Source organism: Bos taurus, chromosome 3 (assembly GCF_002263795.3).
Source record: "Bos taurus isolate L1 Dominette 01449 registration number 42190680 breed Hereford chromosome 3, ARS-UCD2.0, whole genome shotgun sequence".
NCBI classification, from domain to species: domain Eukaryota; kingdom Metazoa; phylum Chordata; class Mammalia; order Artiodactyla; family Bovidae; genus Bos; species Bos taurus.
Window position 1 is genome coordinate 99,442,374 of NC_037330.1, and position 12,115 is coordinate 99,454,488.

The 12,115-nt window shown below is 40.5% G+C and overlaps 1 protein-coding gene across 2 annotated transcripts in view; it reads left to right on the top strand.

Moving 5' to 3' along the window:
- Positions 1-12,115, top strand: part of EFCAB14 (EF-hand calcium binding domain 14) — a 38,139-nt gene that overhangs the window by 21,210 nt on the left and 4,814 nt on the right. The window contains exons 6-11 of one of the 2 annotated variants that reach the window (XM_002686412.7): positions 510-620; positions 2,739-2,843; positions 3,880-4,071; positions 6,132-6,218; positions 8,507-8,618; positions 9,545-9,670. In XM_002686412.7, coding sequence (XP_002686458.1) covers positions 510-620; positions 2,739-2,843; positions 3,880-4,071; positions 6,132-6,218; positions 8,507-8,618; positions 9,545-9,670 — 733 coding nt within the window. The remainder of the gene's footprint in view (positions 1-509; positions 621-2,738; positions 2,844-3,879; positions 4,072-6,131; positions 6,219-8,506; positions 8,619-9,544; positions 9,671-12,115) is intronic. The other variant, XM_010803730.4, reaches the window with a different exon arrangement.

Here is a 12,115-nt window from a genome sequence, read left to right on the forward strand (position 1 = left end):
TCAAATGTTGAAAACAACCTAAGTGGCCATCAACAGGTCAGGAGATAAACTGTGATGTATCCATACAGTGGAATGCTACTCAACAACATGCTGAGTAGCTACAGCGTATATAAATCCCAGAATAATTCTACTGTGTGAAAGAAGCCATACCAGAACAACAACAAAAAAACTACATGCTCACTCACTGTTCTATTTATATAAAATTCTAGCAAATGCAAACTGACATATATAGATAAATAGATAGGTAGTGATAGAAAGTGGATCAGTGGTTGCCTGGCAGTGGGGAGGAGTGAATTACAAAGGGGTGTGAGGAAACTTGGCGGTGATTGATGTTTATTATCTTGATTGCAGTAATGGTTTCACAGATGTGTGTGTGCATGTGTGTCAGAATGTTAGCAAGTTATACATTTTAAATATGTTCAATTTATTGTTTATCAGTTGTGTCTTAATAAAGCTATTAAAAATTTCAAAAAGGGAAAAACGCGACCCTACTCCATGTTTCTATTCAGAGTGTAGCTTCCATTGGCAACACTTTAAATAGTGTCCATCTTGCTGTGGAAGCAATACAGAAGACTGTGGATGAACACAAGAAAACCGTGGAGCTGCTACAGAGTGACATGGTAAGGAAGTCTACAAATGCTACGGAAAGTCAGCACACTCCCGCCTGCCCTTTTCTGTATTATCGTGTGATACCAACTTTCCACTTACCACTTACCACACTAGGCACCTTTTTAAAATAGACAATAGACAGTGTTTATTGATTTTTCTACAATCTGTAAACTAAGTTAGATAGGAAAAGCCGAGTTTTTTGCAAATGTGGTGAAGGAGGTACAGCACTAAGATACCATTCTCAGAGTGGAATGTGTCAGAAATAAAATGGAAAAGAAGGAAAGAGGGTGAGGAAGTGTCTTATTTATCGCTACATTAGCAAATCACCCTAAAACTTAGTGGCTTAAAATAACACTGGATTATTTCTCACTCTTCTGTGGATCAGGAGTTGGGGCAGGGCTCTTAGACTGTGGAATGATTAGAGGTCAAGCAGAGAGGAGCTCCAGAGGGTGAAAGGCCAGCTTGGGTGTTCCAGCTTTAGCCAGTCACCCAGTCAGATTACAGCTGCATGGATGACCTCAGCCTACAGCATGTGAAGCAGGATGCTGCCCCACCCCGTCTGAGCCCAGTCAACCCACAGAATCATGAGAAATAGTAAACTACTGTTTTAAGCCACCAAGTTTGGAGATGATTTTTTATGCAGCAACAGATAACCGAGACAAAGGCAAAACCCCTGCAGTGTTCAGGAATTGCTTTCAAATTTCTCTTAATGCTGTACCAATGTAAGCTGTCTCAGTCCTTCAGAAGCTTTAATTTATCTCCTAATGGATACTCAGCTCCACAAAAGGTTTATGAAGGATGAAAAAGGATGGCACAGCCCTCACTGTCCTGCCAGAGAGAAGAGTTATCCATACGTGAAATCAGGATGGTTCAAGGCACACAAAAATTCCCTAGCTTCTCCACCAATTTCTAGATCTCCCCTGCATGTTGTTTTCAAGCTTTGGAGTTTCAAGTTTAAACTGAGCAGTTTGTACCAAGGAGACCTGGACTGTATTAGAGCTCTATAAAGGAGGGTTTTTCATTTTCTTTGGAACAAGTACTCGTCATTTTCATTTAGTGGGGCTGACCCAGAAGAAAAAGCCTTGATCTGGGTGTCCACACACCCTGGATTCTAATTCTAGCTCTACCCTGTAACTTTGTGATCCATAATAATAAAGACTTCTCTAACCCAACAGCTTTATTATTATTATTATTATCATTATTTTAATAGCTTGAGCATTTTCTCAGAGTAATTATTTTCTAAAATACTTTTTCCTAACTCAAAAATTCATACTTTATAGAACCATGGGATTTTTTTTTCTCCTCCTCTCCTTTTCTTTATTTTACCATTTGATTATTATAGAAGCAGAGTTGACAATGTCTAGGATTTCAGATTTCAAGGAAAACAATTTATTTTGGCCAGTTGCATACTCTTATCATTAAATTTGCATCTTTTAAACTTCCATGGTTGACAGTGGTAATCCTACTACTGAATAAGCCATACAGACATTTTCTGTTAGAGGGAAAAGTATAGATAAACATGTCATAGTTCAGTCTCTTCAGAAAGAGTCTTGAGCACTGGGAATGGGATGAGAAAAAAAGGGTAACCTTCAAACATAACTCTTGGCATGTGCTGTACAAACTGAAAAATTAATGATGTGCATGCTTGATTATGTTGCTCAGTGCCCAAAGCCAGTGGTTCCATGACTGGCTGTTCTTTGAATATACAGATCTCTTTAGTCCTGGGAAAATGGTGACACTAACCAGGTTCAGACCAAGTTGGTCCTGGGAGATATAGTGGTTCTATAGTTTCTCTGAGAATAAAGGGAACTGGGAGAGAAGACCTAGTTGTTAGGGAGTTCATTCTTAGTTTCTCATTCTGAGGCTAAGAAACAGGACCTTAGTTCCCTGACGTAGTCTGGGTGCTGCTGGTCCAGTCCAGGCTTTAGGCCAGGCCTCCCCAGAAGTACCAGGTGCCCTCAGGCCTAGCACAGGACTGGTCACACTGAGGCTTTCAGGAAATAATTGTTGATTAATCTCTGAATGCCCCTGTGAGAAGCTGGAATGTTGCAGGGCCATCCCTGATGAATAAGTAGATGTAGTTATTATTAGTACTCATTGCCTATACCAACCTCTGTTCCTGTTAACAGAATCAGCACACCTTGAAGGAGAGCAATGGAAGCAACCAGATCATTCCATCACCTTCTACTATATCTGAACTTGACAATAAAACCCACAGTGAGAATTTGAAACAGGTACTTTTGATTCTGTTTAACTCCCTTGTGACCACACTATAATCTGAAGGTGACCTGCGTAGTGTGGGCTCCATGTTGTGGTCCCTCAGCAGGCATCTCTTGCACACATTTGCCTGCCTGAGAGCTAAGCAGAGAGAGGATACGTGTGACTCTGTCAGGGATCCAACATGCTGCCTGTCTCCTCCTTGGCACACTGCATTTTTTTCCCCTACATGTCCATCAGTGGAGTAAATTCCTTTTTACATCTTGAAAGTCATAGAGTGATCAGATTATCCTGAAACTGTTTTTGAAAAATAGCAGTCTGGACAAATTAAAGATGGGTGAATAGTAGATTAAAATGATAGCTGTTTTGAGTCACAATTCAGAACAGTAGAAAGCATATCCTTGAAAATGAAGAGTTTCTAAAGACTGAAGACCAGAGGAGGGAAAAGGATATTGAGTTCAGAATCACATTAAAGAGAATAAAAGAAATCTTCCTTAAGAAGAATTCCTGTACTGAGTTTAATGCCCTGTAAAGCCTGTAGTCATCATTCCTTTTTAAATAGCAATCAGTACTGGAGAATGTCAATAAAAATAATTGAATCTTATACTAAATAATGCACTACCTGTTATGGTTTTGCTACATGAGCCAATTCAGTAATTGGTATTGTTCCGATGGTGGTTTCATTCTGACAAATTAGGTTAATGAGCATTTCAGTTAATAACCCAGCAAGCTTTCTCACCAGTAGGTGAGGTAAACATTGGGAAATCAATTCTCAAGCTCTCAGCTTTCTAGGACCAGAGAGTGAAGCATGTAGGTAGTCTCTTCCCTCTTTCCCCCTCCTGTCTAACTGAGGTCAGATAATTCCAGAGGGAGTCAACTGGGAGCAATTCTGAGTGGAGGGACAAAGCAGAGACAGATGATCAATGGTCTAGAGCAGGGAAAGGAGTTTACTTCAGTAACTTGGACAAAATAAGGGTTGTTCACTGCTGCTTCCCTGCTTGTTTAGTACATGTCTTTAGCCGGATTCCATAACTTGATTTATTTCCACTCTAGGATATCCTGTACCTTCACAGCTTTTTAGAGGAAGTAAACAGTGCCCGAGTGGGGTACCAGAGACAGAATGATCTTAAACTTGAGGGGATGAATGAGACCATCAGTAATCTTACCGAGAGAGTCAACTTGATAGAAAGAGATCTGGTTGCTATGAGCAAAGTAGAAAAGCAGGCGAACCTGTCCTCCAGCATGGTAAGCCTCTTCCCCTCTTTTTGACGTGTTCTCTGTTGCAATGTGTTTTGTCTGTACATGGATGACAGTCCACCACCTTTTCAGACACCAACCTCTGGCATACTTGAGAGGCTCCACGTTTGTGTTGTGCTTAATCCTGTCTCCTCTAATCCTTATACTAGCTCTGTGATGTGAATGGTACAGACAGTGTTAGTCCTGATTTGGAAGGGAGATGTGGAGAGGTCCAATTGCTTGCCAAGGCCTCCCCACAAATTATTGGCAAAGATGACAAGCCTCCTTTTGTGTTGCCGGTGACTCATCTGATAGGGAAGCTCCAGCACATATTTCCAAGGAAAGTCTTCTTGATCTTTTCAATTTTAAGTTACTAAGATGGAAAAAGTCTGAAAAAAAAAATATGTACATGAAATGGAATCACTTTGTTGTACATTGAAAACTAATACAACACTGTAAATCAACTATACTTCAGTTTGGGACTTCCCTGGTGGCTAAGATGCCATGTTCCCAATGCAGGGGGCCCCAGTTCAATCCCTGGTCAGGGAACTAGATCCCACGTGCCACAAGTAAGACTCGGCACAGCCAAATTAAAAAAAAAAAAAAATCAGGACTTAAAGAAAAAGTTATTAAGGGTGGGAACAATGACAGTGACAATAACTAGAGAATCTTGTTTTTTTAAGCCCAGACTAGGCTTTCAGACTTGTCCTGTTTCAGTCTTCATCTGACATTACAGAAAATGTCAGGAAAGCTGTTTAAGACACATCAGGTCAGACCACCTCCTCCCCTAAAGAGATCGTTGAGTCCATCCTCTCATTTTACACAAGAGGAGCCCAAATGATGTACTGAGTCACTGATGCTGACAGATTGTATGGTTTACTCGTTTTTATGTTATTGTAAATAAGATGTGGTGAGTTGTTTTTTTTTTTTTTCCTTTTTTAAAAAACCACCTTTCACATATGCACTGTTTGAAATCCATGTGGATTATCTTTTAATAGCTGCAAGTCCCACCCTTAAAAATTTCATACAGCAAAGACATAGGCATATGTAGAAATAGAAACCAAATACAGGACATTGTACTGTAAATCAAGTAACCGCCAAAGCTGGAAGCAAGCCCACAAGTAATGTCAAGCTCTGGCACATAGCAAACAACCTTTGAACTGGCTCTGCCATGGTGCAGCCTTGGCAAGTTGCCTGGCCTTGGCTTTGAGATTAGAGGAGGAGAACCCATTCCTCCTCCTCCTTTCCAGGGGTATGTAATTTACTACAAAGCTGCGAAGATTAAAGGAGCCTTCTTTCAAAAAGCCCTTTTGAACTTAGCTAAACTAAGGACGGGAGAAGGCAATGGCACCCCACTCCAGTACTCTTGCCTGGAAAATCCCATGGACGGAGGAGTCTGGTAGGCTGCAGTCCATGGGGTCGCTAAGTGTTGGACACGACTGAGCGACTGAGCGACTTCACTTTCACTTTTCACTTTCCTGCATTAGAGAAGGAAATGGCAACCCACTCCAGTGTTCTTGCCTGGAGAATCCCAGGGATGGGGGAGCCTGGTGGGCTGCCATCTCGGGTCGCACAGAGTCGGACACAACTGAAACGACTTAGCAGCAGCAGCAGCAAACTAAGGATGGTAGAGGCTAGGAATTTGGGGTGATTTGATAAGTATTAGGCCTTGAAGGTTGGTTTTCAAGGCTTATTGTGAAAACTCACCGGCCCTAAAGCTCCCCATACGGTGCCTCCCCTCCCCACTCTATTTTTCTCTAGAAGAGGAAATTGCCAATAGTACCATCTGTCCTACTGTTTTTTCCAACTGAATCATACCCAGCATGGTTTTGGGTTAAAGTGCTCTCACTTTTTGAAGTTTGTGATGGAAACAACTAGAAACACGAGTTTCAGCTTTGTCTCTCTAAAACCTTTCTCCCTCTCCTCTTATTCTCCTGCTGGTATTTCTGTTGAATGTTCTGAGACCCTTTAAATAAGTTTGGCAAGTTTGTTTAAAAAGTCCTAAACGTTGCTTAAGTTTTCATGTTTTCCTTTAATCTTCTCTCGTTTTGTTCCTTTCACCCTTTAAGGTGAATGATAGAGCTGCTACTCTGAAGAGAGAGTCTTTGCATCAAGTGACCAACAGAATAAAGTCAGTAAAATCCCAGGGCATAAAGGTAAATAATAAGAGGCTTTCTCTGAAGTAAGAGTAAATGCATAGGCATCTGCTTCTTTCTCAAAGGGAGCACTTCAGTCTTTTTTGCTGAAACTTCAAGACACAGTAATTAGTATATTAGTAAATAAGTAAATACTTTATCAGGCACCTGCCCCATGCCCAGCTCTCTGCTAGAAGCTGGGGTGACCACAGTGAGCAGGATAGACATGTGACCGTTCTTGTGGTGGAACTCATAAAGTCCATCAATCCAAAGATCAACACATAATTGAGTGAAATATAAGTGCTACAGAGGAAAAGTATAGGATATCACAGAGTGTTAACAGAACAGGAAGACTTCCCTAAGGAAGGGAGTTTTAAGCTAAGACAGTAAGTTCTCTGTACTGTTGATGGGGAACAGAGGCATAAGTTATCTAAAAATGGTATCTAAACCAAAAACTATTCCTTGTTGTTAAGATTACAGTCTTTGGGGGAATGGAAAGGGGAGAAAAGATTGTAGTCTCAGTGCATACAAAGTCCCTTTAAGCTTCAGTCAGTTCTCTTCACCTTGTACCTTCCCATTTTTCCTTTCTCCCAGATATATTGTCTAGATAAGACAACAATCTGATATGTTTTGATATCCCCAGAAGGAAAGGGTGTTTTCAACATTCTCTGTGATTAGAGTATTGTGTAATATTATTAGTATTATAAGACCTGGGTTAAGATAAAGGAAAAGCCAGGAAGATCATGACTGAGTGACTGAAATATCATTTCATATGCACATTACATTTGATAAGCTCAAGGATGTGAGTTCACAGGAAATGAACCATATGTCAGACAGTTTTCAGTGTAATGCTTTCCATCTATACTTGTTCTTAACAGTTTTGTGTATTATCTAGATAAAAATCACATATATTAAGATTTTAGTGCTTTAAAAGCTAGGTTTTTGTTGAGTTTTCTAACTGCTACTACCAAAAAAAAAATTGAACTTCACCTAGAGAATAACAAGAGAAATTTAAGATCCACATAAAAATGTTGAGCACAAAAAAAGTAACAGATGGCTACTATTGGAAAATAGTAGTGATTTCAACAACAATTCAGATTTTAATAGTAAATATCAGAATAAAATAGAGCTAGTACACATTTTTGCCTGAATTTTTTGGCTTTACTTTCCAACACTTTGTGATTTTTAACTGTTACCCCAGTGTCTTAGTGCTGCCTCATCTAAGCATCCTAGCAAAATGCAATTTCTCCTTGCCATAAATTATTCAAGCATTTAGTACCTAGTTTTAGCTATATATATCCATATTTTGACTCCCTAAATAAACTAAGAGTGATCCATGATGGTGGTTTCGTCGCTAAGTTGTGTGTGACTCTTGTGACCCCATGGACTGTAGCCTGCCAGGCTCCTCTGTCCATGGGATTTCCCAGGCAAGATTACTTCTACTATACAGTAACCATTTCCTTCTACTATACAGTAACTGTTAGTGTAGAATAAGGATAAGAGAGGAATAAGTAAGTCTATGTTGAATGAAAGAAACATATAGTGGTCAATATTGTAATTAGACATAGGATCAGGACCTTTCAAACTAGCCTATGCCGTTAGAAACTGACCTCACAGAAACCAGACTTCTCTCTTTTTATAATTAATTGTATTTTTTATATGCCACTGTATCATCTAGGAATGAGACAGAGGTGGGGGGGGATTTTTTTTAAAGATACAAGTAAGGCCTTGAATTAGAAATACTATAATTCTTTCATGTTCCTAACAATTCCTGCCACCAGTTAATAGTTATCATGGGGGACGAGAAGGCAGATCAAGGGAATACTTGTGGTCTGGTTGCTTTTTTCTTTTTTTTTAAGGTGATAAGAGCATGAAACTCTGCCTAAAGTGGTATAGTCACAAGGTGAAGTAAGCTACTCAGAAAAATTATTTAGTTAGTATGAAATAGTTCCTAGACAACAGGATCCTGCCCATTTCGGAAATGGGTATCATGAAGGCACCTGAGCAAGTGTGCATTCCTTTACTGCTGGCATATGCATGCCTTCCCCAGCTGCCAAGTGCACACGGCGAATCAGATCATCTGTGGCATAATGTTCCCTGAATGGTGTAGGCTCAAATCCAGCCCAGTCCTCATCAACACTGAGTACTAAAGATGTCTCTAGTAATTATTGATTCATTCCTTCGTTGCCTTCAGAGGGAGCCTATTTGGGGTCAAGAGCTACAGGCTAACTAGGCTTTGGGAATATCATGAAGAATCAGATGAGGTCCTCCTCCTGCCTTAAATCTTCTATGATCTTTGTTTTGGACAGAAAGAAGATAGTTCAGATTCTCAGGTATCTAAGCTTAGAGAGAAGCTGCAGCTGATAAGTGCTCTCACAAACAAACCTGAGAGCAGCAGGCCTCCGAAGACTGCCAGTGAAGGTAAGATATTCAGGATTGGCTTCTGAATATTTCACGCAGGCTTGGGCAGCTCGCCTCCCACACAGGGAATGGGGAAAGGTGTTCTGGCAGGACTGATGGCATGGAGTGAATGATGCCTGAGCGCACCGAGTTGAAGCTGCTACACTTTGCTTTCATTTAGAAAAAGCCCATTTTGCACATGATTTGTACTCCAGTCTATTAAGGGAAGAATGGGTAATGTTTAGCTGGAAATAGACTTCTCCATGCTGTCTGCATCCAATTATAGGCAGAAACATTACTGTCATAGTATGTATTAAACCAGCCCTAAATGTTGTTTACGGGAGTCTTCATTTCTGTAAGTGCATAAAATTTACTTAAAAATAAATATTAGTCCTCCTGAAAAGCCATTAACAAGTAATAACATGGGATCATTGGGTTGGAAGGGCCTTTGACTTTAGGCAGGGACATAACCTAATCGATATTAGCCGTTGCATCAACCTCTGCTGGTGCTGCTTCATAATGTAACCAAGGCACTAGATTATGTTCATTTTGACCTCTACCCACCCACAAGTATTTTTCATTTTGGGGAAAGCAATGCAACTTCCGTTACTCTTTTACATGGGAGACAAAAGTACAGTGGGAGGCCTTGCCCTGACATTGTGCTACGTAATTGTATGGTAGCGTTCTTTCAGCACAGCTGGTCTGGTGACACGTACCCTCAAATTAGGCTCTTAGCAGAGTTCCTACGATGTCAAATCCCCAATGCTTTTCTCATTGCAGCTTGAACTCTCAACTTCTAAACATGTGTAAAGCTAACTTGAACTGTAAGAGCATCCAGTTGGGACCACAGCTTCAAACTTAAATATTAAAGTTTGAAAGTGACCTTCAATATTGGTTTAATTTTATGTCAGACTGGTAATACTAAAACTGTATATTGTTTGTTACAGAGCAAGTACAGAATTTCACATCACAGCCATCAACATTGCCAAAATTCCCACAGTCTCTTGGAGACCAGATTGAGAAAGCTGTCCAGCTAAGACCTGTTTCCCTTCCAGGAATTTCTAGCATCGAAGGTAAAATTTTTATATTATGGAACGATAGAGGAAATAGCTCAAAGTTGTAACTTTCTAACTTTTTTAACTTGTAAGATAAAGATTGATATCTAACACTGTTGAGCACTTCCTGTGGGCCAGATACTTGATATGCATTATATTATATAATCCTAGTAAAATCCTGGGACCATCAGTAGTCATGTATTATACCCATTTTACTGATAGGGAATTGCCTAAAGTCCACACAGCCATAACTGATGAGGCAAAATTCACACCAAGGCAGTTTGACAACGAAACTTTTACTCTTAACCACACTGCTGCTACTGCAGTCGTGTCCGGCTCTGTGCGACCCCAGAGACGGCAGCCCACCAGGCTCCCCGTCCCTGGGATTCTCCAGGCAAGAACACTGGAGTGGGTTGCCATTTCCTTCTCCAATGCATGAAAGTGAAAAGTGAAAGGGAAGTCGCTCAGTCGTGTTCGACTCTTAGCGACCCCATGGACTGCAGCCCACCAGGCTCCTCCGTCCATGGGATTTTTCAGGCAAGAGTACTAGAGTGGGGTGCCATTAACCACACTACACTATGTTATGTCTCTGTGAATGTTTTTTAGAGTCTTCAGTCATTCAGTGAGTACCTAGTTAGACCCAGTGTAAGCAGTAAGAATACAGTATAAGAAGATACAGTCTCACTTTCCCCACGGATATAACAGTCCAGTGAAGAAGACAAGCAAACATAATACTGTGAGACTAGCAGAGTAAAGTAAAAGTCGACCCTGTTTGTCAGAGGTCCTTCAGAAATGAGGGGTCTTTGGCTGAAAATCGGCAAGATAAATGTTAGTAGGAAGGATCTGATTCACAGAGAAATGTGTTTGTCTTGCTTCCAGCAGTGTATTCCATCCCTCTTTGTGATGTTTGGTTTCCTGATTTTGCACTTGCTAACTGCCTGGAAAATCACCCATTCCTATCACCCTCTCTGCCTGACTCTTCACCTCACTTTAGAAACCTTTCCACCAGGAAACATTTTCTTACCTCTCAGGACTGGACTAGGCTCCTCCTGTGTGTGTACTCACAGTATCTTATGTTTGCACATGTCACACGGTTGTAATTTCCTAGGGAGCTATAACATTTAACTTCACTCCCAGCCCCTATCCTCGTGCCTGGGACATGTGAATATTTGTTAAGTGAATAAGTTATCTATAGGTTACAATTAATTCTTAAAGCATAGGAAACCTACATTGCCATTAAATGGCAATTTACAATGGCATTTACATTGCCATTTAATTTGAGTTCTAATGAGGTGGATGAACCTAGAGCCTATTGTACAGAGTGAAGTAAGTCAGAAAGAGAAAGATAAGTATTGTATACTAACTCATATATATGGAATCTAGAAAGATGGTATTGATGAATTTATTTGCAGGGCAGCAATGGAGAAGCAGACACAGAGAACAGACTTAAAGACATGGCGGGGGGAGGAAGGAGAGGGTGACAGTATGGAGAAAGTAACATGGAAACTTACATTACCATATGTAAAATAGATAGCCAGTGGGAATTTGCTCTATGACTCAGGAAACTCAAACCAGGGCTCTGTGACAACCTAGAGGGGTGGGAAGAGGTGAGAGGCGGGAGGGAGGTTCAGAGGGAGGGGACATATGTATACCTACAGCTGATTCATGTTGATATGTGACAGGAAACAACCTAATTCTGTAAAGCAATTATCATTCAATTAAAAATTGTTTTAAAAAATATGTATTGCCATTTAAATACTTTCTTCCCTATCCTCATTTTTTTTCTTTCTGTTTTCTGGGGAGACAGGAGCATGTTAAGTTGTGTTTGTTGGCAACACAAGTTGCCTCCTCCTGGTCTTCATTTTTACATCAAGAATTGATGAAATAAAAGGAGGAAAGACTGTTAGAGCAGATTAAGAAATAGCCATCTTAACATTTATACTTTAATCCCTAATATAGGTGGTACACACTTTTGAATGACTACATTTTTTAAATGACCTGAGGCAACAATCTGATTTTTATTAGAATTCTCTTGCACAGTGTGCAGCACATTCTATAAACTCATGCCCCGTGTGTACACACACGCACACACACAAAACATTTTCCAGTTGACCACTTGGTGGCAGGAATTGGGAACAGGTGTCTCATTGCTTTCCTGGTTTTCAGAGAGCTTTATATAGCTGCTTTGCTGGGGCTCTTAGGACTGAAAGTAGGGACTTACACAAGAGGTTGTCTACAAAATTGCTTGACAGTACCGTCCTCTGGTATTAGAGACTAAATCTATTTTTTTTTATTGTTTATGTTTAATTGAAGGAGAACTTCTTTACACTATTGTGTTGATTTCTGCCATACATCAACATGACTCACCCATAGGTATACATATGTCCCCTCCCTCTTGAACCTCCCTTCTGCCTCTCACCCCTTCCCACCCCTCTAGGTTGTCATAGAGCCCTGGTTGGAGTT